This window comes from Mugil cephalus, chromosome 10 (assembly GCF_022458985.1).
Source record: "Mugil cephalus isolate CIBA_MC_2020 chromosome 10, CIBA_Mcephalus_1.1, whole genome shotgun sequence".
NCBI classification, from domain to species: domain Eukaryota; kingdom Metazoa; phylum Chordata; class Actinopteri; order Mugiliformes; family Mugilidae; genus Mugil; species Mugil cephalus.
Window position 1 is genome coordinate 9,708,214 of NC_061779.1, and position 26,812 is coordinate 9,735,025.

Genomic DNA, 26,812 nt, shown 5'->3' on the forward strand with positions numbered 1-26,812 from the left:
CTCCTAAACAGTTGTGATTCATCAGAGAATGGACATGGGTCTTCTGAGGGCGTCCTGTGGTGTCTAGAAACATAATGCTGTTAGTGGGGGCCTTTAGGGTTGAGTGGAGGGGTCTCTGTGGACCAGGTTCGTTCCAGTGCATCCCACAGATACTTGATCAGTTTGGGATCTTGTGAATTTGGAGGCCAAGTCAACACCTTGTGCTGTTTTCATGTGATTTCGTGTCTGTGCCTGTGTCAGGCTGCATCCTGTTGCTGCCATCGAGGAGTGTCATTGCATTGGGGTGAGGGCGCCTGGTCTGGTCTGGGTGGGTGGTACATGTCTAAGCAACATCGACATGAATGCCAGGTCTGAACATTTACCAGTTCAACATTGCATTGTCACAAGGTCAAAGTTAATTACTTCACCTGTCAGTGGTCATAATGTTGTGCCTGATCAGTGTATATATAGCTCTAAACACACGTCAAGTATTAAGAACTTTGTTTTCAAGGCCACGGTCATCTCACGGCCAAAATCCAAAAATATTTCGACCGTGCTCTTGCTCGATGTTTTTTCACACCGGTGCACAAACAAACAGGAGGATCATCGGCCCTGATGTCGTCCTTTGTTCTCTCCGGGGTTCTGTTGACCTGTTGAAGGTAGCGTCTGTTTGGTTTGACAGAGGGATGTTGGAATCTCAGTCCAAAATAGCCTGTCAGCGTCCGCACTGGCTGCCACGGCGACTGTGAGACAGAGTACAGCAAATGGCCGCTGACCGCAGGGGACAGCGCGGGGGGAGCCAGCTGTCAGCGTGCCAGCCTCCGCTCCCCGTCCCACAGCCGACGAAGCCACGCGGGAGACACATACAGCAGGTCATTGTCCCCTCAGTGGGGGCACCTTGGATAAAGATAAAAGTCGGGAGAAAACGGGGGGTGAATGGTCCAGGGCGAAATTGAGTAAACGCTGCGTAAGCTCCAAACAAAATAATCCATAGCCGACTCACAGGCTGTATTTCTAGACCGAAGACGTCACAGCTGATCACCGTCGTCACGCGTTTGAAGGACTCAAAACTCTGAGCACGGCTCGACAATAGAGGGACGGCAATCCAGTCCGCTGCCAACGGCCCGCGCCCCGTCATAAAATTCCGATGTAGACCATTTAAAATACATAACATCAATCCAGCATCATTAGCTGGCAATTACATTGTCCATTGTGGGAGTTTTGGACACGTGTAGGACCCACATAACAAAGCTGAATCGGTTTCCTCCAACTATGCATTGTTAATAGTGCTCATTTAACTCAAAGTACAAACAGATTACATGCAAAAGTGTACAACGGTACACAAACATGTCTGATTTGTCTGTTTAATCTGAACAAACCTCATGGATCAGAGTAGACGTGTCAGTTAGGATCATGTTAAAGGGTCGTCCGTCTCAGAGTTACATATTCCACAGGACACACAGCAGCAAGCATCCACATCAAAAGAGGCCAGCCTGTCACGCGGCTGATACGTCCCACAAACCTTCCTTTGTGAGCGAATCAATCATGGACTTTATGGCTCTTTGTCACGGTTGCTGCAGATTACACACACAAACGGTACAGACCTATCAATTAACCTGGTTTGACTTTTATTGCAGCAGTAAAAATTACTCAATTCTGATTAAATACGCAGCAATGAATGTCAGATATGTCTGATTATTCGTTTCCGTCCATTTAAACTCTGTTGAGGCACTTCCTGGGTGTTATGCTGCTTCACAATGAATGGGATGCTGCAGCTCCACCGATCTCGACGCGCACATGGTGCCTTTACCCTCAAGGCTTATTCAAAATCGAAAAACAATGGGATATCAGTTAAGGAAAGTGATTCTGTTTGAACTGATGAGACACTGTGCAGGGGGTGGGGGGGTTCTTAAAAACATATGGACTTCTTAAGTTCATCCCCCTCGCCTCCGGGTGAAAGTTGAAACTGAGCGAGCTGGTGAATGTACCATTTTCAAGAGGAAGAAAATGCAAGAGGAAAACTTCACAGCGGAAGGTGCATTCAATTCAATCCGCTTCTCTCTCTGTCTCAGCAGCTCATATAAGATATGCGCCCATTTGCATGTGCTATAAAAAAAAAAAAAAACTTACAGAGAGAGCAGCACTCCTTAAGATGCTCCCAAAAAATACATAAAAAAATAAATACATTCCCCGCTTATTACTTGTAAACAAACTTTTCAGCACATCTCAGGTTTGCTTTTGGCATCTAAAATCAATGCCTAGCACAGACTGTACTCAGGTTAATCCCACCGGGAATAACTATAGAATGTATACAATGTACTGAGAAAAAAAAAACTGAGTAAACACTGTACGAGAAGAGGAAAGGTCAACAATAAAGAGAGAAAATAATAATAAAAAACTGAATGGCCAGCATTTTTGAAACAACTCTCTTCAGCAAATAAGCAGATTCAACCGTGGTTTGATCTTGGCGTGGCAAGGACAGGACGGGTCGATGGAAAGCAAGCATAGGGGATTAACCAAGCCTCTGCATCAGTGCATGGCAAATTAGTAAAGATCAATCCAAAATCAATATGTAATGAGCTGTGTTTTTCCAGTGTATTTCAACTTTTTTTTTTTTTTATCCTCCCTTTCAATCCTAACACGGTGGGCTTCATGAAGTATTTAGCATCATGACTTATGGATTTAAGATAACCAAGGACTGGACAGAGCACCTACATCCCACACATGTATTATTTACATTGGTCAAAGATCCGGATATGTACCAATTATTGGTGAAAGTTGTAAAATAAACAAAGTTTAGCAGAGTCGGGGCGATTATCCCACACAGCACAGCACTTTAAAAGTGCTCCGTAACCAAGGTCAGAAATATGACTCCAGTCATGTGGCTTTGTTTAACAACTCTGGGAACTAAAGCCTTCACTGGCTCTGCATAATCCCGGTCCTCCTCAGCACACGCAACGACCCCTGCAAGCGTATCGAGAAACACAACGTCTCTTTCTCTCTAGCCTGTTCCAAAGACACGCCAAGATAAGCACAGACACACGGGGGTTTAATGGGCCAACCGGGCTGTGAAGCCGCACAATGAGCGGGAGACAGTGTGATTCTGTTTTCCTGTTCTGTTCAATGAGAGAAATCATCCAAGCAGCCTGTGGATATGAATGAAAATATCTTCCCACCTGTCCTGTGTACGTGTGTGTGTGTGTGTGTGTGTGTGGCCTTATGACAGCACAGTACAGGCAGTGCAGCGTAGATCATGTGGATCGAGAGGATACTTAAGTCAGTCTATATGCACGAAGACACAAAGAAAAAAGAAGCAACCTCAGCATTTGCTTGTTCATCGGGAACGCAGATTAGGACTGAGCGATAACTTATCGCACACGATAAACTGCCAAAAACAATCCCCACGATGAGAATCTGCCATCTGGTGCACGCAATCGTAGCTCACCTGTGGCTAAAACCTAAACGAGGATCCTCATCAACAATATGGAACTGGTTCGGATATCAGAAGGTGGATGTTGAACAAACTTGTCCCATATGCAAAGATATTGGCTAAGGATGGCAACGCAACAAATTTATTCCACCACCGGAAGTACAAATCCAAGCTGGAGTATGACAAGAGCCAGCAAACGAGTCCCTGATTTTAGCATTTTATGAATGAGAAATGTTGCACGCAGACTACAACATTTATTGACATTACAGACATAGCAGTTTAAATATGGTGTAAATATAAATTCCTAGTGCAGACAGGAGTGCTCGGTTGTGTTGGGTGAACTCACAGCTTCAGTGCTCCACTCACGGTACATCACACCAACATGGAAAGCATCAAGGTTTCATTCAAAATTCCTCATTCAGGCAAGACACGGGACCAGGGAATGTTAAAATCAACAAATCAAATGTACGGGCAATTTTAAAGCTTCAACACATGGAAACAAAGTTTAACCGTACCATGTAAATCTTAGAAAAACTGTTCTAAACGTCTGACTGTCCAAAAAGTGCATTTATTGTCAGTCTTGCAAATGAATTCACCAATACTCCATCATTCATTATTTTACAATAGTGTTGCTACGTATGTCAAAATGGAACATTTTGGACGTTTCAGGTTTTATCATCTGAGCTGTGGATTATTGAACACGCTGTTCGGATGAGGACTTAAACCAACCGGTAAAACATTAAAGCGAATGAATCATCTGTAGTGTTGCACCACCGCCCACCAACACATTCCAATAACATACGCGAAAATGAAGCGATGAAAGAGTGAAGAATATATGAGAAACAAAATGACAGTCAATGAACCACTAGTAACACTAGTAACTAATACTGGTACATCATGCTAGTTCCTCACTACACAGACTGATGCTGAATTTTTACTTAAGCGTTTACGGTTAATTTCTTGCCAACGAACCAGGTAATGAAAACTGTATCATTAACCGAGGCTCTTTGAAAACTCATCATTAGCTAGTCCTCCAGTTCAGGAACCAACCCTAAAGGATTCATTATTTGGTGGTTCATTGGAAAAGAGTCATGTTTTTGTTGTTTGGTGTACCATAGTGCAAAGTGTTATGCTGCATTTCATTTATTTAAGCATCGTTAACCTTTTAACCTTTTAACGGTGCAATTCAAGCAACCTCTGTTGGAGTTGCTGGACAGTCCAATGGTGTTATTGACGTGGTCCAATATGTTAAAGAAATTAAAATAGACTAATATCACTCAAGTGTTTCTGTATGTGCAACAGTCAAAGCTGCAATTATACATAATTGCAGATTTCAGTGTTGAATAAATTGTATTCAACACTGAATATTTGGAAAAAACACTACAACTAGCCCACAAAGCAAACCTACGCTATTCACACATATTTTTCTCACCTTATTATTTTTAACACTGACACTGTATGGTGCAGGAAGCCCTGCCGACATAATTTTCTGTTGCCATATCTTCAAATGTTAATATTGCCATCACCATTTATAGCCCAGCTCTAAAAACCAAATTCGGCTTAAATTTCGGCTAAAGTTTCAGCCTCCATTGTTGAAAATGAAACAATAAGTGGAAAGTGAAGTGGTAATTGGCAAAAAAAGACGCCGTCTAGCGTTTGGGTGATGTTTTTACAGAATGAGACAGACTGATAAATGTCCTGCACTGCAAGGTCAGCGCAGTATCATAAATTAACTTGGGAACATGCTACACCAGCACAGAAAACAAGAGAAGTGTTTAGCAGCTCACGCCAAATCTCTGTTCCACGCCTAATCGCATTGACTGAAACATCATCATCACATTAATGTTTACCAATGTCCCAGCCAGTCAGGACAGTAGGATAATCCACAATACCAGGACCATTCAACTAAGAACACCTAAAAGGAATCCAGGGAATTCATGCAAGAATTATTATTACAAATCTTCTTTGAATCAGTTCACAAATGTCAAAGATTGTTTCTTGATGATTGTAGTTAACAACATTGAGTGCACAGGGCAGCAGCTGGACTCTGACCTTCATCAAAACCAATCAGCTTAACTGTCAGTTACGGTTTCATTTGGAGATCAGAGGTTGAAGGAAGGTTTGGGATAAGCTGGACCAACGTAAGATAAAACATTAGGACTGAGGACCGTTCACAGATGAACTTTTGCTCAATTAAGCTCAGACATCTTAATTTCACATGCTATTTATTTACACATTCATTGACATCATGATAGAGCTGTCTCGTGCAATTTCTACCATTGACTTTCTTTACTGCAGGCGTCACTAAGAGTTCAATAGGATGCTGGTGAGGAATTTCATACACATGCTTATCACGAGTGTTCGCCGACACTGGTGAAGATGCTAAGCTAATATGAACAAAGAAAGTGAAAAAAAAAACAGTCTTGAAGTGAGGTTCTCAATTAAAGTTTAACTTCTTCGGAACTGGCAGCAGGCTTTCCATTAACATTAGTTGCGGCTGCTGCAGCCGTCTTGTCTTTCGGGCCATCAGATACATTAACCTTGCACAGCTTTTTGACATACTGTATATTGTGTTTGCCCAGCTGTTTCCTAAGGCTGGATGTGTCACCATGACCAACTTTTGCAGAAGGTATCTGTAAGTGTATCCACATTTGCTTTCAACTTGCCATTGCGCTCGACTTCAATGTGTTCCAGGGGCGACATAGTCTGAATCTGAATCAAAATATGGAACTGACTCAATTAACATGAGCCAGTTCTTGGTAGTTAACAATTCGTCCTTTCATTTTTGTTGAAAGAAAAATCAATTTTCAATCAAATTTTGAACTGAACATCATCCATCATCAATATTCCCGTTGCGACATTTGCAAATATCTACAGGAAGGTACCTGTTGCATCTGTGAGCTTCTTTTTTTTATTTTCCTGTGTCAGACCGGCTGTGAGCATCTGCGGGCCTAGTTTTTCCACACGATTAGCACTTGTCAATACCCTGTAGCCGGCGAATTCAATAGTGAGTCGGTAAGGAAGAACCAGCGCCCGAGAAGAAAAATGAAAGTGACAAAGTTCAAAGAGCACACGCATGGATTTTCTTCTTTATCTAATCTGAACGTTGAAAAGCACAAACATTCAGTCGCCTAGAATAAACACAATGCAGACCGACTGATCGGCACGATTTGCAATAGGTCAGGTCAGCCGGCCATTGGCTGCAGTCTTTGCCCTGCGTTCAAGTGAAACTTTTTGATCCAGAAACCTGCAGGCTAAATCAATGTCGCAATCGACTTTTGTTTCTTTGACGTTGGTCAAGCTTTCACGGTTTACCTCAACCTCTGCAACTTTTTGAGCTGCACATGTACAGTGAGCGTAAATGTTAAATTACTAAAATCAGGAACATCCACACTTATTTCTAAACCTAGTTTACAACCTACAGAACTTGCTGCAGGCTACGTCTATTTTTTTTTTTTTAAAGAGGAAATACAAACAAGCTTTTGCTCCAATACTTATATAGCAAATGTTATCTTTGTAACTCCTTATCAAGACCGCATTTAAGACATTTTCCACCTGTCATCGCGATAATTAGCCTATCACACATGTTCATGTAGCTGCAGGCTACAGCAACGAAATGAACAGTTAGGATTTACTGATTAGACCAACAGTTCAAATCTACACCTGCATGTTTAACTGCAGCAAAGTGTCAACTGGCTGTCCTAAGTTTAAACTCTGGCTGCACAAACGTCCTTCGGTGGGCCTCAGCTGTCATGGCCGGGGCTGGAGAACAGATTGACTTGTCAACACTGCCCTGTCAACAACGTCTCGGTCATAACGTAACGGAGGAGGCTACAGCCTCATCTTCACGCACGGGGGAGGGAAGACAGAGCGTGGAGGGTGTTAATGAACAGATAAATAAATGAAAGTATTCACACTCAGGTGAAAGGAAACATATCATGCACCCTCTAATGCATTCGACATGCAAAAAAACAAGAAAAAGCTGTGAAAAGTGCTGCCAAGGCTGCGAACGCTCCACTTTCCAGCAACCAAAAAAAAAAAGTCAATTCAACATTGGAAGTGAAAAGTCTGATTTTTTTTTCTTTTCGCAAACGTCGCTCCATTAAGTTTGGGAGAACTCGTCGAGCGAGAAAAGAAATCTCTGAAAGCCTTCAAAAGATTTTGCACCCCCAACCACCACCTCCTCCTCCTCCTCCTGCTCCTCTTCCTCCTCTCCCTCTTCTTGCCCACCCGTGCTGAAGCGCGACCGCGCCGTGGCAACATTAGTTTCCGTGAAGGGAAAAAAAAAAAAAAACTTACCGACAGTTCTCGAGCCTGACCCCGAACCAAGCAGAAGGTACCAGATCCACATCATACGGGCGACGTGTCCCACCCCCCCGGCCTAGTCTCGCTGTCCTGCCCCGCCACGGGGCCAAAAAAAAAAAAAAAGAACGGGGACAAAAAAAAAGAAAGAAAGAAAGAGAGGAGTGGATACAAACTTATGCTGCACGGCGAGTCTTGGTCGTTACTTTTGAAGTTTGCTTCAGTTTGTTTTCTTCCGGTAAAGCTGGGAGAACGTTTGGAGAGGTTGGGACAGCAACATGGAGTCCGGTTCTGGGAAGGGGGAGCGGGGGGGAGAGGCGTGTAAGCTGGAGCTGGAGCTGGAGCTGGAGGGGCTTCGAGGAGGCGGCAGGGAGGCTGTGTTGGTGCTGAGAGAGAGAGGCGGAGTCCTAATGCAGAGAGCCGGACAACAGAGGCCGGCCAGTCCGGGAAACTGGTTCTCAAGTGCGGGCAAAGGACCACAACCGGTTCTTCAATTGCAGGTTAATTTTATGTTTACTTCAGGTAGCTAAAAATACTGTTATCTCTTCAAACTACTGACAGTATCCCTCAATATTTATATATACATACTATATGTAAAAGGTAAATAAAATCCCTATTGCTATTATGATTTAGACTTAGCAGATAGACACTAGTAAAAACAAACACTAGGTTAAAGGTATTTGTTATTATAATAAATAAATAATTTAAAAAAAACAATAGTATAAGCAAAATATACAAAATTTGCATATGTACAAAATAAAGTAAGTCACTTAAAGTTAATGATGCAACTTTTTTCTTTGTCCTTTTCATTGAATATGCAAACCTGTGTGTTATTAAGGTGGATGAAAAAATTTGGAGGGAAAAAAAACAAAACAATATATTTGGAGGCAACAGATGGCACCACAGAATACTATTTGCAGCTATCTTTTAACAGATGGTTAGCCTCAATGAAAGCTAAAAGAGGAAAATACTTGTAGAAAATCAAAGCTTGAAAGAATTTTGCGGTGCTGGCACCGGAGCAGAGAAAAACACACTGGCTCTCTCGTTGCGTTTCTGGTGTTTCTATCAAACCCTGCTCCAGTAACTCTCGCACAGTGTGGAATTTAATAATTGGCAAACCATGCAGGACACTGCCCAGGCACAGATACAGAACCATATGCTGCATATACAGTATATATATACAGAGATACAGAGAGCTTTATATTCGTGGTTGAGCTCCAATATAAGTTGGATTCAGTTGAAGAAAAACAGGGCAAGGGATGGAAGGACAGGAAGCCTCACCTATCAAACCTCTCTCCTCTTTATCGTGGAACTGCAGCTGTGTGCAGGCAGACAACCTTGCTTCAAACAAACCCCTTTCTTTTGATGGCGCGCTAACCTGGAGGCATATGATTGGGATGAGTCCCAATATTGCACTCCTCCAGCTCACTTTATTTTACATCCACAAACACGCCGCCTTATCGAGCCAAAAGCCTGGTGCAGACTCAAACTCCTGGGGAGGGCCTTGGCACGTCAGCCATGTCTGTTGCAACTTTGTCCAAAGATTCCAGCTCGATAGGTTCTGTAAGGGCCTGTTGTCCCATATCCCCTACCCATCATTGCCTGCGGGGCCTTGTATATTTCATTCTGTTTATGTCCTCACGCTCGATGGATGTCCACAGAGGAATCACTCTTGAATAGTCTATGCTTAACAAAGGCAGAGACAAGTCTCCTCGGCAGAAATCCTAAGTACAATCAACACTAATAAAACTAAATGCTTGTTGAGGAGGAAGAAGATTTGTCAGTCAATGGTAAATGGATTCTATTCTGCTGCCTTGCAGTTATCATTAATGTTAATGCTGAGCTGTCTCACAAATTATACAGCCTGCTCCATGAACCACAACCGTATAATCTGTTTTGGGGGGACTCGGCACAAGAGGACTGTAAGCTAAAAGCAGGAATGTGCGTAAATACATTACTGATTGACACGCAGTGTTTCAGTAATACCCATCAATTAGGTTAGGCTATCTATAAACAGCTCAGACCTAATTAGCCGCCGGCCAACAAATGGACTCATTAGGGGACATTAAACTCCAATATGAAGGTTGTTATTGACTTAATCGCAGGAGAAACCCAATTAGTGGCCAAATTTGGAAAATGACTCTGAGGTAGAGACGATGAGATTGGACAAAAAATTGCATTGCAACCTGGGACGACTTTGCCCGTGGGTGAGTGGTGGCGCTGAGAGAATGAGTCAGCCAGAGATTAGCGAGAGGTAAGAGAATGTATAATGGGAACACACACACAAATAAGGGCCTTATTTGCGTGTGTGTTCCCATTATACATTCTCTCACGTATGTGTGCACACTTAAAAGCAGCGGGGAAAGAGAAGGAAGCCAGAGGCAAGAGAAATATGAGGATATGAGGGAACAGCAACCAACAAAATTAGGATGAGTATTGTGATTAAGGGCATTAGGGGACGAGAGGAGAAGTGTAAATTCATCTCAACACAGGGACTTATCTGTAATCTGTAGGACACAGGTCTTCAACAGGGGGTGACCCCTAGTACCAGCAGGGGTACTGCAGGGGGTTCACAAAATGTTTGGTTGATTAGACATTTTTATAGATTTTTTTTTTGAAAAGTTTCCCCCACAAATTTAAATTTCTTTAAATGCACATTAACATTGATCCAACATATTTTAGTAAAGGGATAAATGGAGGCAGAAGACGTTATGTTTCAGTTAGCACTTCACTCACTCAGCGATACAGGAGCTGTCTCAACAGACACCGTTTCACACAGAGCGCTGCACTAGACCTGTCAGTCTAAGCTTCCTGTACACTGTAGGCCCCGCCCCTGTCGCTGCTGGGCCAATCACGAGGCAGCATATTACACGCTGACTCTGTCAGGTTCCCCGCAATTCACTGAGAGCCTATTCAGTCCCCAGGTGAAATCCAGAAGACCTGCAATAGTAGCAGAAGAGACGCTAACAGTGTAGCTCGCTCCAATGAGCAAACTACTGAGGCCTAAATGGATCGCTTTGTTTTATTTTCTTTATCTTTTAATTTCCACCCGACTGTTGTACGTTTGAATTAAAAAATAATAATAATTGAACCTCTGTATTATTTGAATAGCGTAATATCGAATGCAAAATGATGCTAATAATGTATATTTATAAATAGCACTGGGTCGAGTTTAATATAGCACACACGTAGGTAGGGGGTCCCTACTAGTTTGGGGGGTCCTTGGCCTGAAAAACGTTAAAGACCCCTGCTGTGGGGTATTACAGAACCTAAATATACGGTAACATTGCCAACTAGAGTAGTCCGCTGCCACTGAGCGCTAATATATCATTCTATCTAACAAGAATGTGAACTGAGGGATGATAAACCTCTTGAGAGCTTCAGGATGACACATCCTTGGCATGTCAGGCGGCCGTCGAGGTAGCTGTGAAATGCCAAGGCCCCTCAAGGACTGGCAATGGCAGGTTCACTCTCCAGTGTGAGGCTCTTGACAGTCATCTTATATCTAATAACTTGTGTACTCACACGAAGGACGTCTTTGTTTGCGCACGGGGGTATGAGGAAGAAATAGAGTGAGGAGGACACATGAAGGGACATCTCACTAATGATCTCGGCAAATATTCCTGCGGGCCCATTAGGAAGTTGATTTTAGCGTTGAGTGCTCAGAGCAGCACGCACCCACCCCTTACGCATACACACACACGCTTCTATATTTAAACATACAGAACAAGCACACATGTATAGTTATTAGGTGCACAATGCTTGCAAAAGTTTGCCTACACCCACAGTCTCCTTCAGGCTTTTCCACATGCATTAATTGAATGGTCATTCAATTATGTGATCGATGCCTTGTTCCTTTGACATTAGCTAGAAAAGCTGACGTCGTGCTTGCCGGCGCTGCAGGCACATCAGATAGGGATCAGCAATTGAATCAGAGGGACTGGGTAGCTTGTGCGTGCGTGTATGTGCAATTCTATAGGAGTCAAGCTGAGACTGAGAATCAAATGAGGAACAGATATCGATTTGGGATTTCAGACATAGTGGCCAACGACAGTGACAAATGAGTGACAAACGCCCGAAGCATCAACAATCGGTTTCTTAATTAATCCAGACAATATGATGCACAGGCTGGAACGTGCAACGCATCAAGCTGTAAAGTAAGGACAATAATACATTTGACAAGTTAGAGTTATTATTTTCAGGCGAACTGTACAAGTGACAGCGGAAAGTAAAATGGATCAGCCCCTCGGCTACCAGAATAGATGTACGGAAAATAGCTGGTGTCTCCTAATTGCGAATGGTCGTTAAATCTGACTGAGTGTATAAATGGCGGAAAATGGATCTCAATTACATAGCAATTAGTGCGATAACGATTTATCAGTTAAATGTAATGATTTACACTTCAATAACAGTAAAGCATATGCAGAAAATACACACGCTCAATGGCTATTACGTGGCCACATAGTGAATGTATTGAAACGTAAAGCTCCAAGAGGCGGCTGGATTTGCTTTGTTGCGAGCCATCTCTCAAGGCTACAGCAGTCCATTATCACATCTGGTCTCCAAACAACAGGGAGGCACATTTTTAAATAACTGCCCTAAACAAGGTCAAGTCCTGCTGAGCAATGGGCAATCTTCTTTCGCTTACACATAATTAGGAGACATTTATCTGTGAGCAGCCATCACCGCTGCAGATTCTGTCCTTCACCGCGGTAAAGATAGAAACAAAACCCGAGCGCGTGCAACCTTACGTGTCACTCTAAATGATGAAATTATTGTCAATCAAATTTAAATGATGGTTGATTAGAGAGAACAGATACTCCGGGGGCAGCTTGTCAGAATGAGCCGGCCCTCTGTGAGCATCTATTTAGGCACAATGTTGCGCTGATGCAAAATGCATCAGAGCACAGCTGAGGCTGCTGGGAATGTCAATCGTTTTTGCAGGTGTTCTCTCATAAACCACAAAAAGGATTTGGGCGAACTGTGAACCGGCAAAGGCGCTACAAAGGCGTTACACAAAAAGATTAAGGTCAACTTAATGATAAACATCTGCACCAAACTAAACATTTCACACCGAACTGTTTGCGCGGACCACCAAAAGCTGTCTGGCTGCCAGTCCATCTGGTGCATGTAGAGATAATTTGATGATTTTGATTTTTATTGTTGATCTAAGCTTAACCTAGTGGTGGCATCACTTGAAATGAAGGTTGATCACCAAAGTCCTAGGATTCAGCCTCTGGGAAACTTCTAAATGTACAGAGAAAAGCTATAGCTATTAATTTGCAGGGCCATTTCACCCACCTTAGTTGGGCGTGACTTGAAATCACTAAAGTCTGCGAGCATCATCCCATGTTTATGTTTTATGACGAGTGGCTGCTTATCTTCAAAGCAAGAAGCGAGATTTCTTTCCAGTTACTTCCGTGACGGGAAGTCCTAAGGGAGTAAAGGGCTAAATTTGCTGATGGAATGCATAACATCACCTTCCTTATATTGTGTGGGTCTCCCTTGTGCCTCCAAAGCAGTTGTGACTCATCAGAGAATGGACATGGGCCTTCTGAGGGCGTCCCGTGGTGTTTGACAACACAATGTTGTTTGCGTGGGCGCCTTTAGCTCCTGTGGGTTGACTGCAGAGTCCTCTGTGGATCAGACATGTCCCAGTGCATCCCACAGATAGTTGATCAGTTTGGAATTTAGTGAATTTGGAGGTCAGGTCAACACCTGAATTGTTCCTAAATCGTTTTCGTGTGTGTGTGTCAGGCTGTATCCTCCTGGGGAATGTCATTGCTATGGGGTGGAGGCGTCTGGTCTAGTGTAGGTGAGTAACGTATACACAAATGCCAGGTTCAAACACTTTTTTTATTCACCTGTCTTTTAATGTTGTGGCTGATCGGTGCATTTTAGCATTTAGCATTTTTAGTTGGACTAGGGTGCGAAGCAACATCATTGAATGGCAGGAAACGGCAAGCTAAATGCAGGGGGGTCGTGGAGCACTTAGGCAGATGGAGACTTCGGATGAGTAAGCACAACGTTTAGATTGGGAACAAGGAGCCTTGCAAGAAAGATGGTCCGAAAATCCGGCAGTGACAGAACTGCAATGAATTTGAAGCACTTCTTTGAGGCTGGGCCAGCAGATCACGACACCAGAATAGCGCTGACGCTGGAACTGTGAATGAAGTGATTGGGACAGTTGGGAAAGTGTTGATGAAGAGAACCAGGCAGAAGAAACACCTCAAATTGGCCATATGGGAATAGAGAGAGAACGTGTGAACAGATCGTACTGATTCATTATAGTTTTCCTTTAACATCATAGTAGTAGCTAACAAAGCAATAGCTAACTGTGTAAAAGGCAAAGGATGCTACCCTGATGACAAAAAGAAATTATTATTCCTCACGGTGGGGTTGTTTTTCTTGGTCAAAAAACACCTCCTGGTCAGACGTTCACAAACAAAAACAGGTGATCCCATTGTGTCTGTAGCATTACGTATCAAAGGCAACAGTACAAAAGGGCTCTGGGTCAAATGAAATTAAAGGACTGAACCTATTCCATTTTACTGCACTCCCCACTGTACATAAGCATGGGTCCACTTGACTAACCGCACAGACGAAATCTAATAAAATACCGAATAGTGGAAGAAGCGGAAATATCACATAGGGGGATAGTGGAGTCAAACAGAAGGACACACATGAGGTCAGGAGATGGAGTTAGGCCAGGATGAAAAGAAAAAGAGGCAGCAGCGCTCCCAGCAGGATTGGCCTGCTTTAAAGCAATCATTTTTGCTTGGCCCACATCTTATACCCACGGGCCGCCTCCATTTAAATGACCACCAACTGTCACAGGTGTTTTTTTTATGGGCTAAAGTGGGCCTCCCTGCCATGCCCTTGCCCTGTTTTGCATTTTGCTTCACGGCGCTCCAGGCTATATTTGATAAAGCCAAAAACCCAGATTTGAGCGAGGGGTAACGTTGAGAGTAACCTTGAGAATCTGACGAAAGCGATGACTGTATGTCTACGAAACGTCGAAGAGAACGGAGCGTGGTAGTGACACATCTGGGCTGTAGAAACGTCAACTAGAACAGCAAAGCAGGCGAGAACAAGAGAAAGCTAAAAAAAAAAAAGTTGCTTCACGCTTAGAGATTCAGACGTAAAGTGCATAAATAGAAATGAACATATAATAAGGGATTCAGGAGGAAGGCGGGTAGGCCTGAAATATCTCAGCTGAACTGGGCTTCGTCGAGAGCGTGACAGAGTGGAATTGTGTGTGGAGACAAAACACAGGGGAGGACGGTCAAGCACTGGAGCAGCACCGAAGCCGCCTGTAGGTTTCTAAAAAAAGACTGAAGCAGGAGTATGAGTTTGGGTGCAGTCGGAGGATTCAGATTGACCACGAGAGGAAGAGGTAACAGTCAGCAGGAGGCTGCCAGTCAGCCAGAACCAGTTAGATCAGGGATAATAAGCGACACCACGATGGCTGTAACTCACGCCCGGATGCTCTGGACTACGGCCGGAGCAGCGAGGAGAGGGGAGGGAAGAGAAAATAAGGGGAACAGAGGGGGTAGTAGTGGCTTGCTGAGAACTGGGCCTTTGATCACAGGGGGAAGAATTACCAGCTCAGTGCCTGCTGCTGCCTGGTCCCAGCCTCGCAGCACTGTGGGAAATGTTCATAATCGAATACCGAAATTTTTTTTTAGCCCGCCCCAACACACACGGCAGATTCATCTACTGGCTGGCAAAGAGTCTGAAGTTGCATGCACGTAGCCTGCACGCTGACAGACGCGCACAAGCAAATAAATGGCTTTGTTGTATTGACTTGCCTTCGGCGAGCGCTCATTAGAGTCACAGTCACGGAGCTGCGACAGATACGTGCACCGCGTTTATTCACACGCTTCCACGTGTCGGCTGGCGGTGCCATTCTGAATCCGGAAAAAAACAAAAACAAATGAAGGGTAGAGGCAAATGGAAAAGTGGATTTCGGTTGAAAGGTTGGACAGTCTTTGAGAGGGTTCAGAGTTCGAACGTGTCGCTCGCTCGGCTCCATGGTGGGAGCCATTCAGAATCAAAACACTGAGGAGGCGACGCGAGTCACGTATAAACGAGTCTCCCCCCTGACAGAACACAAGACTTGGCCGCGAAATAACACCAACAGCAATTTGATCCGTAATACAAACCTTGAAAGCGGTATTAGGTTGAATATTTCCCTCCGGAGCATGCCGGAAGATGAAAATATAGTTGATCCAGAGTTGTGTGTGTGTGTGTGTGTGTGTGTGCGTGTGGGCTGACGGGGGTTTCCCACCTGCTGCTCTGCTAAGGAGGGAGGAAATGTGAGTGTGGAATGAACATGCCTTTGATCGTGTCTAATCCTCAAAAGAGAGGGGGGCACGCCGACAGGGAAAGGCCAAATCTGGCAGTCAGAGAGCAGGGAAAGTACAGTTGCATGTCTGTGCGTTGTGTACTGTTGACTTCACAGCACAAATACACGCACGCACGCATGCAATGTTGATTGCTGGCGAAGAATGAACCATCCTCTCCAGTAGGGTGACGAGCCGCTCGCCGTTGCTCAACCCGCCCGTGTCCTGTGGCCACGTCTTCCGGGCCTTCGTCTTTGTTTTCCTGCGGATAATTTAATTGAGAAAGTCTCATTAAACACCACTGCCAGTGGCGCCCCGGACTCAGACACATGCTGAGCCTGAACTTTGATCATAAGAACAATTAACACCGACTGGTTGCTCGTTTAATCAGACCGGTCATTTTATTATCATTACCCTAATGGCGGCTCGTACATCATGGTTAAAGTCAAACCCCTTCTTCTTCTTGTTTTTTTGCCACATCAGTGCCTCCGGCGCGACGAGACGGGCTCGGGGTTAAACGAGCGCTTTAAACAGCTTTAAACACAATCAGGAAGAAACACAGGAAAATTAAATATGAAGACGCCGTATCCACTCATTACTCTGACTCAAAGCTTGCACGAGGAAAGGCTCCTGTTTACAGCGGGGGCCATGACTCAAGTGCGGTGCGGCTGAAGATACCGGCTTTTGAAAACAAGCTAGTTATTCGTTTTCCTCTGAATTATTATGAAGGGCTCTCAGGGAGGGGATTTGCATGCGCGTCGCTGCCGTCATTCTTTTCATTGTCTGCCGTGCTGGCCGTTAGCAACGGAGAGGCTGCATTTGAAATGTTCACATGCAGTTTTAGACAAGGACATTCGTGGGCGGAGGCTTCTAAAAGGATGGAGAGGGAGCATAAAATACTGAGATGTCTATCTGGAGCATCCATTTATTAAAAAAATCCTGAAAGCACATTCACAGGTGTGTTGGGTATTCCGCCCACACAGGTACAGATCACGAGGCCACTCGGAAACAGTCCACGGTACCTCGGGACAGCTCCGGCTCTCTCTTCACAGTCCCTCCGGTACGCCGGCGAGACCCTGCAGAGCACTCAGAGGGGTGGTTAAAATTGGAACGCATTCATCTCAATCGTCTGCCTGCCAGCGCTAATGGATGTTAGCCTGTTTTTGGAGAGACGGTGAAATCGAAGAAAGGCAAGATTGCGGGGCTCCCGTGGATGTAGCTGAAAAACACAAACGCATTTAATACCCTTCGTGCCGTCGTGTGCATCATGCGCCATTTGAGTTGGGTTCTTCGCAGCAAAAGACATTTTAGTTTTTCTCCCGTCGTTTTCTTGGCATTCTGGAGTGTGCCGCTGCTTTATTTTCCGCCCCAAGTCCCATATTCCTCTGCTAAGTATGATAGATACATCGATAGTGATAAAGGAAATCTGAGTGCGGATTCTTGGACTAACTACGGAAATGTATCCGCACATCACAAGACACTTTCCATCTAGGGCGGCGTTCACATCCTGGTGCAGAATCCACCGTCTGTCTGTCTTGTTTGCTGTTTTTGTTTCCGTGCCTTTCACAATGCACTTCAGTTCACACGCTATTTGTTTGTTGTGATTCTCTCCGCTCTGCAATGTACTTCTGCAGAACCAGAAAAAAAAAAATAAAAGAAAGATAGATACATATCACCCCTTGAGATCTCTCCTACTCTAACCCTGAAAAGGAAGAAGCAATATCACAACTGACGGAAATATGTATTCTTCCAATTTGCAACTCCGGTTTAGAAATCCGTTAAATATTCCGAAAGTGTCTCTAGGTAGATGAAAAGTCAACATTTCTCTTTCATTTCTTTGGATTTCTCCTCTGGTGGCTTATACTTTTAAAAATGTAGATAGCAGAAATCTGCTGGGAGTTTGTGGCAGAAATACTATATGCCGTTGTAGCGTATTGATTGCGGCCTCTTAGCAGCAGCTGCATCACCACGAGCGATGACTTCTGTGCCGAGAGGAAGCATTCACGATTCTGCAGAGATAGAAGGTTCAGTCTTTTTCCTTGCTGAACAGAGGTCATTAGCACAGTATATCTGCAAGTGTTTTTTTTTTTGTTTTTTTACTCGGTGTCAGTAGCTGCCTTGGAGTACGCGTGTAAGAGCGTCGAAGATGTGACAGATGCATCAACAGGAAAGAGGAAAGTGAGAGGCGCTTTCTACAACGGAGAACAGAAGAGGAGGATGAACCGTTTCAAAGGAGTTAACGTTGTAATTCTTTTTTCTCCCCCCCACCCCCCGCAGCCTGAGTTCAGATGAGAGGCGGCTTTAGGCCAGAGAAGAGCTCTTGAATGTTTTTGAGAACACATAAACGAGTGCTTGTTTGGTTGATGTCCTATCACGGCTGCATCCAATTAAGATCTGTTTTGTTTAGCTTTTTCTCTTTAAGCTGCTCGTCATCTTGACTAAAGCAGTCACCGCGGGGAGTCTGCGCCGCGGAGACGTTCGGTGTGGGTGGGAAGCACGCGGACAGACATTAATGCAACGTGTCAGTAAAGAACTAAATGGACATAATCATGCTGACTGTATAAACTCTAGTGGCTTCCGTCCTTCCACGAGAATTCATTTGAATCAGAAGACGTGAGGATCAAATAAAGTCATCATGCAAGTATCGAGAAATGACAAAGCGTGAAGTGCATTACTTCTTAAGCAGAGGAATCGTAGAAGGGGCGTGCTCCTACTTTGCAGAAAAAGAATCATGTTTAAAAGTCATACGTGCTCTTCCCTTGGAAAGTCCTCATAGTAGAGGCTGATTTTTTAAATTTTTATGCAAAGATACCGACAGGATATGCTGCGTACCCCGTTTCAGGCTATCTGATCTCGCATGATACCAAAAGCGGGAGCAGCAGAATAACTACATACTGTAGCCGACTGCAAGCAGGCTCGAGAAATGAAAGAGTTTTTTTTTCTTCCTTTCCCCGCATTACATACCAGGCAGGGGTTTGGCAGATGGTGAACAAGTGAGCATGTAAATTTGTGTGTGCTATTTTACACCAGAGGGTGGGTACAAGTGAATCAGACTGTGAAACAGATTGCTTCTATCTGAAATGAACATGGTTAAGATCCAAGTATGTATGTGGTAAAATTTGTTAAGTTGTGCATGTTAACATGAACACACAACTTTTTGTTTTCATCACATTTACTAAATGTTAAATCTAAATGTTAAAATTAAATCTAAATGTTAAATGTAAATATAAATTTTTATTATTATATCTATCAACATCTAACCTTTATATTCTATATTTATACATTTATAATCTAAATGTTAAATGTAAATTTTATATTTATATTTATCATTTAACATTTCAATTATAAATGTATAGAATATAAATGTTAAATGTTGACAGATATAACATTAACATTTACATTTAGATGTAACTTTTACATTTAATATTTACATTTATCATTTACATTTAGATTTAATATTTACATTTAGATTTAACTTTGACATTTAGTAAATGTGATTAAAAAAAGTGACTTTGAAAAATTCACACTTAATTTTTTTAGTATTTAGGAGCTTAATGTAGGAAAAATTGTGTGTTCATTTTAACATGCGCAACTTTACAATGCACTCTATAGGTATGACGCTCGTTGATGAGATGCTGGAGTTTTTAGAAAACCATGAGACGATACAGATTTTTATACTGGTTCCCCAAGATGAATTTTTGTGGCATTTTCAAATTTTAATTTTTTCTTGGCAGCACTTCGTGTAACCCTCATGCCAAACCCGAGCAAAGCCTGTTATTCTTCATTAATCGCCGTGACTTAAGTTGTTGTTTGTGTTCCAGCTTCAGCCCAGAGGCACCCAGCCAGTGTCAGGGGTACAGTGGTTGGTACAGAACCCAGAACCTCCTCGCTGTTAAGTTCACCGCACAAACCACTGAACCACCTTCCTCGGGTTTTGGCACATGGCCTTAGTCAGATGAAATTTCTCTGCCTTCACTGGTGCTGCTGAGGATTTTATTTTTACGATTGCCTCCGTTCTCATGCATCTTGCCAGTTAATGAAATATCGCCGGAACCCCAAATTGACAGCAGCCGCCAAAACTAAACAATCAGCTTAGGTAAATTTCAGCAAGGGGCGCACATTTTACATCACAGAGGATTCTTTTTAATAAACCAAACTGCATTACCTCGGATGTTTCGCTCACATAAACGGGCAACGGATTCCACTCGTCGCCTTTGATTTATTCTGGACCGTTTCTGCGGCGGAATCTCTCGTCTTTCCTTGGACCGCTTGATGAATGGCGGGCGGGCTCTAAACTGCAAGGGGGCTATTTGTACAACAGCGGGCATTTAAGCTAGCCACGCTCATGCACGTAGGTCTGCACATTATGCAAAGTGATGGCATTTGGTCTTTGTGTGTTAGAAGGGAAACCAACTGAATGGATAACAAGGTGCCCCTGCTGCAATTTAAAGGTCACGAAACATTGTTAAGTTTTTTTCCGGCCACTGTATTCGGTCCAGCATACATAAATAAGCAGTTTGTCTCATGCTTATTCATTAGATTTCTTTAAAATTATTGTCCCACCGGTTTATATTACAAAGGCTTTTAGTTCTACACGGAGCAACGTTAAAATGTTTTGAAATGTGCAAGCGAAGCTGCTGCGGTAGCCTAGCATAGCGCAGTTGTGTCATGCTTAACAAGCATGTGACATTCCTCCGTTAAATGAAGCAATGCAGGAGAAGAATTTGCAGCGCTGACAAAGGCATTAAGGGTTTGCACCACCAGCTGGGTGTAAGGTAGTTCGAATTAAACCTTTACAAGGGACAAAATGTTTCGCTTTCTTGTAGAAAATCAAGGTCAGTGAAGCAACCATATGCGGCTCCTTGCACTTAATAACACAAGTACAAGTACAAGCATAACAAGTACTGATTCAGGCACTTATTCATTATCACATTAGACAACATTAGGTCATTTCTGGTACTTTCATGGTATCTAATAGAGCAGTTAAGCTCAGCATTTGAATAGAGAACGTTATTTAATCTTCGCTGACTGGCTGGTTGAAAACCACATGCTTCTCCACCTCACTGATGGATGGATGGATGGATGGATGGATGGATGGATGGATGGATAGATGGATGGATGGATAGGTAGATAGATAAGATAGATTAGGCATAATTTTTTGTAATTATCATCCGTGGGTAAACAGTTTTTAAAGGTTTGAATGGTCCTTTCAAGGTCTATTATTTACATTCTTGAAATGCAAATATCAGTACATTTGCTGCAGTTGGATAGACTGATCTTTCGGCCTCGGCTGCTTCGTACATACTCCACGCGAACCCAAGGAGAGCCGCAGCAAGCCCGTCCCTGATAACACTGCTAATGCCACCCGTCTCATCAAACGTGGAAGCGTGCGTCTAATCTCGTGGCCTCGGGGCAGCCCCGGAGGCCAGATGGCCGCACCCGTCCTTCCCCTCGGGCCAGGCTGGAGCAATTACCACTGCTGCTTCAGACACAAATCTGTGTCACCGGCGCAATTAACAAGCTCCGAGGAAGCCTGGGCAACCAGAAAGGGACCGACTGTGTACACGGCATGAATGATGAGGCGAGCGCTGAGGGACGTGGAACAAAGACGAGACGGACGGGAAAACATCGGCCCAAGGTTTAGTGGATGTGGGTCAGTGTCAAACTTCGTGTCACGTGTCTTGTCTTATATAGATTTCATCTCATGTCTACAATATATACACGTATTGTTTCCACTTCCATGTACCTTTGGGCCTACATATGCTCCATTTTGCCTCCCACCATCCTCCATCCTGCACTCACCCTGACTGGGAGGATGATTCATCACAGCTGTGACAGAGACAGCATAATGTGTTACAGCTCCCAGAAGGAAAGGCAGTAGGTGTTACCTAGGTGGAATGTTCATTTTATTCAGAGGCATGTTTCATTATCAGCTGGGGGAAACCGAGCATCCCGGCTCCTCTCCGCTGCATCCGCGCCATCACAATCATCTCTATTACCTTGCAAGCAACCTGTTTTATGCCTCCCTGTTGCACACTTAATTCTAAACTTTTGCCCATATTCTAAACCCTCGCGTGAACCTTTTCTTCCGATGGCCTTTTGATCACAGCATCCCGTTAGTCTCCCCTTCTGTCCCTCTCCACTCTACAATTTCTTTACTTGGAGGCCAAGACAGGAAAAGATTACACAGAGGTCGGGGACAAAGGCCTTTGGGTGTCTTTGTCGACTTGCGGGCGTGAGAGTGATGGGGGCTGTCGGGAGAAGAGATGGATTCCCTGGTCTGTCTCGTCTCCACACAGTCATTGTTCATGAGCTGGGGCTGCCTGGCAGCTGTCTGTACCTGCCGTCTCTGACAGATGCCTGCTGTCGCTCAAGCCTGGGACGGTCCGCGATCTGCATCACCTTCTCGCAGGCTGGATCTCACACGAGCCGAATAATCGACACCCGAGGAAAGATTGATTCATACACCTGGCACTATTTCTCAAGGTGTACTGTAGCCTTTTCTCAAACATGTTAAATAAAACTGAGACAAGCCGGAGCTAAATGCAGGTTGAGAGCATAGACTGTATGTAAATATGGACAACACATCACCACTTTGTTGCATGGGTCGAAGTGATGTTATTTTTCCAGGGATACGGCTGGCTTCAGAGTATTGCCCAATATGGTCTGTGCTCTGCCCTACCTCCACCAGTTCCAAAGAAATGTTGGGTTATAAATGTAAATGAGACCACTTCAGAGTGGCTGGCATGATAACTTGACCGTGATGTCACATCCTGTTTCTATAGAGTCAAATAACCAACTAAAATGAAACTTATCCAAAACAAATGGACACTTGAATATGCATCTGTGTTACATTGACTGAAACCATCCTTGGAAAATGTTGTTTTAATTTGACCCGAGTCCCATCCACTAACATGGAAAAGGTGGAGCTTCTGACCTATACTGCAACCAGACACCAGGGGGAGTTCTACTTGCTTTGGCTTCACTTTTGAGGAGCTGCTCCACCATCCATATTTATACAGGCTATGCTTGTGACAAAGAACATATGTAAACAAAAAAGAAATTAAATTTTTATGTAAATTCTGTTTTAATTATACAGTGTCAACAAAAACAACACAAACCGTCTCAAGATGCTATACAAAATCCAGCCTGAAACCCGCAGAGCAAGCGCAAAGTTTTTGAGGGTTATCCCTTTAGGAAGCGCGCACTCTGCTAATAGGATTATTTTGTCCGCGGCCCCACACCTCCCCATTTACTACACAAAATGCACGGCGCAGGTCGGAAACCCCCGTGAGTCACCACCACAAGGGATGAACACAAATTTGAAGGTGAGACTATCTGTGAATCTTTCCTGGGAATGACTTGGATAAGTCACCTCTGGTGGCAGTCGAAAAGTCGAAAGCCGAAACCAAAGCTGTAGGAAAAGCGTCAAATCAAACATCTCTAGTCTGATACCATTTCTTTATGTACATGTACGTGCATGTGTGTGTGTGTGTGTGTGTGTGGAGGACGAGAGAGGAGGCGGATAAATAAAGATAAATAAGAAAGTGCAACATGAGCAAGGGCAGTGGAGGCGTGGGCTTTTCTTAACAGGCCGGAGCACAGGCTCAAATACTTGAAAGCGCACACACACATACAGATAAGCAGTGCGCACAGACACATTCTCAGAGCTTTGCATGGCGCTGCTGTTAGAGAAATCTCCCATTTCTCCTCCATCCTGCGTGCTAATAAACAGAATCATTAAGCATGTCATAGTCACAGTAGGGTGTTGGGTGGCGGATCTGCTCCGTCGCCGCCAACACGGCAGACCTTAAAGCGATGGCAGACGAACAGGCTCGACGGAGAGGCGGCAATCAAAGCCACATCACCACTAGCAAGCGCGTCACGTAACTAACTCAATCTCACAACCCGCGGAGCAATTAATTCATGTCGACACAAATACACAAATAGTCCTCTTCGCCCATTCGGCGACGCGGAAGGTCTTCCGGCCGCGCTTCTGTTTATTCGCGCGTCTTTGTGCGTCTGTGCGAACGTGCTCGGTGAAGTGAACCCGGCAGAGCAGGTGTAATTGGGTGTGGAAAAGAGGGGGGCCTTGTGGACTCCGTGGCTAAATGAGATCAGACAATCTTCTCCTCTCCATTTCCTCCCCTGACAACAGGCACATTGTCTGCTCCCACCCCTCTCCCTCAAGTTTGTTATCGCTGCCGCGCGACGTAAGCGACGCACATGAAGGGATAATGATCATCCGCTGGAACCAGCCTCCCGTTGAGAGCACAGGAGGCTGAAACCTGGCCATTCCCGCAACCCTCTAACGTGAGATCGCCTCGGCCACACCGCCAGAGAAAATCCCCGGAGCGGTTTAAGTGTTGTGCGGTTTGGTCAGTAGGCGACGGACAAGCCAACGCCAAAGATCAAGACTTAAACTCTCCAGAGAGTGATGGCAATGACGAGCGGCTAAATGAGTTTTTCTGAGTCGATATCTCGGAGTTTCTCAGTCGACGTGTCAGTCAAATGCTGAGAAGAGGCTCATGAAGCAGCTCAGGTAGAGAGAAAGGGTGTGAAACTAATGCGCCTCTCCGAGAAAGGGAGAGGAAAAAAAAAATGTGAGAATGGGGAAAAAGAGAGAGACAAAGGATTTCAGATTGAAGTTGCGAGCTGATCAAAGTGGGTTCTGACTTGTCAGGATGTGCAGACATGAAACCAGCCTGTATTTAAATGCATGTGGAGACCCTAAAGGGCTATGCTGCTCCATCAACCCCCCCCCTCCCCCAGTTCCCAAACCTCCTATTCCCAGTCCTATGCGGACGGGTTGGTGCTATGAATTTCAATGAAGGAAAACTAGAATTTCTCCTCTTCCCTGAATTCCCTCTTTATGGCACTTTATCTCCCTTCCTCTCGGAATCCTTCAGAAATAAATCCTCAGATGCCTCTAAGGTTTTTCTGTTGAAAAGTGACTAGTTTGAATGACGCTTTTCAGGTGTTTCTAGACTTTTGCGAGAGCAAAATAAGACAAAAGTTCTTAAAAGCGGAGACATGGGTGTCATCTTCCGGAGCCAGTCGAAGAAACAGGCTGTTTATTTATAGGTTTAAGACAAGAATAGACGAGTAAAAACGAGAGGAAACATCAGACAGTCTGACTCCAGTCTGCTACACCAGAATAAAAAAATAAGAGCTTGCAGTTTTTTTTTTTTTTTACAATAGGCTGCAGACATACCAACATTTCCCTTAGGTACAAGTAAACATCTCTTAGTGCATCTTGGTTCAGCGCTACAGTAGTGAAGTCGTGTCGTCGTCAAACATTAATATCACGGGTGACACCGCTTTTAGTTCAGAATTTAAGGCAACAGAATCAATCACGCTAAAAACAAACTGCTGATATAGATAGCCCCGTGGTAGTACATCATGATTGAAAAGTCCGGCTGAGCGGGTCAAGGTAGAAAGTGCATAAGCTTGTCTGGGCTGTAATCCGTCATCTCCTGCAGATTGGTCCGGAGAAATGAGCCTTTACATTACGGTACATAGAGCGCTGATACTGCGGGAGTTTTACTTTGCACAGTCAAATTGCTGTTCGATTTTCACCACAACAAAGACTCAGCAACATTCGCCAGTCAATAGGTGTCAAAACGTCCCCCCTCCGCTCCGGATAATGGCTCTGACAAGCACACGAGGAAGTATCCGCGAATTTACAAGCATTAAAAATCAGCGAGAGGGGATGCAGGGGAAGGAGGGGGTGAATGCAACAAGCATAAAAAAATTTTTTTTTTGTTTTTGTTGTTTTTTTTAACAATGAAAATATACAACGCGGAAAAGACCTCCGCGATACATTCGTAAGGCATCCGAGAAACGTCCCCTTTCCGCGCCTGGCCTGAGGGTATCCGGGGTGCGCGTCGGAACAGGCAGAACCGAAACGATATCGCAAATAAATGAGGAGTGAAGCGCGGCTTGTCACAGAGTTTTCCGTTGCCGACATCTGTTGGGCTTAACAGATGTTCTGCTCAGCTGCCTACCCAGACTCCCGCTCACCAGTTAAAGCCAGGGATCTGACTGGCGGCGGAAACTGAGCCTGATGGTAATTGATTGCACGTAGCCTGCGTTCCTCAATTAAAGAAAGTTAGTAGCTTGTGAGGAATTAAAAGAAAAAAAAAAAAAAAAAAAAAGTTGGGGAGCAGAAAAGATGTGGCCCATCGGTAATTTGTCACGGCGACCTCCTTCAAGGACGGCGGGGCCGGGGAGGGAGGGGTGGAGGGTGGAGGGAGACGGCTGACGGAGAGAGGGCCGGCCTGACAGCTCGGCGGCGGTGACGGCCGACTGAAGCGGACAGTGAGGGACAGGTGGACGTGGAGAGAGGCTGGTCACGCTCGTATCAGGGGGCGTGGTCCATGGAGGGTCCGGAATCATTGTCTTCAAAGTCCAGACGGTTCACGGGGTCTGCTCTCGGCTCAGGCAGCCTGGAAGAGAGAGAAAGAGAGAGAAAAAAAACGTATCAATGTCAATCCCCTCAATTCTCTGTTTCGCAAATACCTGGACGCAGCCATTCGAAAGCCCCACACGTCAAACGGGAAGGCGTGTCCAAACTTTTGACCGGTAGTGTATTATGGAAACACGGTAAACCTTTGTGAAACGTAATCAGCTTCAATCAAGCTACGCCTTAAGTAGAAATCATCCATTCTGGCGGTTTTATATTAGCAGCCCTGCGCTGACAGAGACAAAGTGATTGCTAAGTCGCAGGGACCTGTAGTAATCCGAGCCCGGCTGA

General features: G+C 44.5%; 2 protein-coding genes across 6 annotated transcripts in view; both read right to left on the reverse strand.

Annotated features, from left to right (window-relative positions):
- Window positions 1–8,020, reverse strand: part of ldlrad3 (low density lipoprotein receptor class A domain containing 3) — a 78,591-nt gene extending 70,571 nt beyond the window's left edge. The window contains exon 1 of one of the 2 annotated variants that reach the window (XM_047596974.1): window positions 7,709–8,020. In XM_047596974.1, coding sequence (XP_047452930.1) covers window positions 7,709–7,763 — 55 coding nt within the window. In that variant the 5' untranslated portion in view covers window positions 7,764–8,020. The remainder of the gene's footprint in view (window positions 1–7,708) is intronic. The other variant, XM_047596973.1, reaches the window with a different exon arrangement.
- A 17,074-nt stretch (window positions 8,021–25,094) lies between these two features.
- The window catches only part of trim44 (tripartite motif containing 44), a 44,369-nt gene continuing 42,651 nt past the window's right edge, over window positions 25,095–26,812 (reverse strand). For all 4 annotated transcript variants that reach the window (XM_047597070.1, XM_047597069.1, XM_047597068.1 and 1 more), the window contains exon 6: window positions 25,095–26,504. In XM_047597070.1, coding sequence (XP_047453026.1) covers window positions 26,420–26,504 — 85 coding nt within the window. In that variant the 3' untranslated portion in view covers window positions 25,095–26,419. The remainder of the gene's footprint in view (window positions 26,505–26,812) is intronic.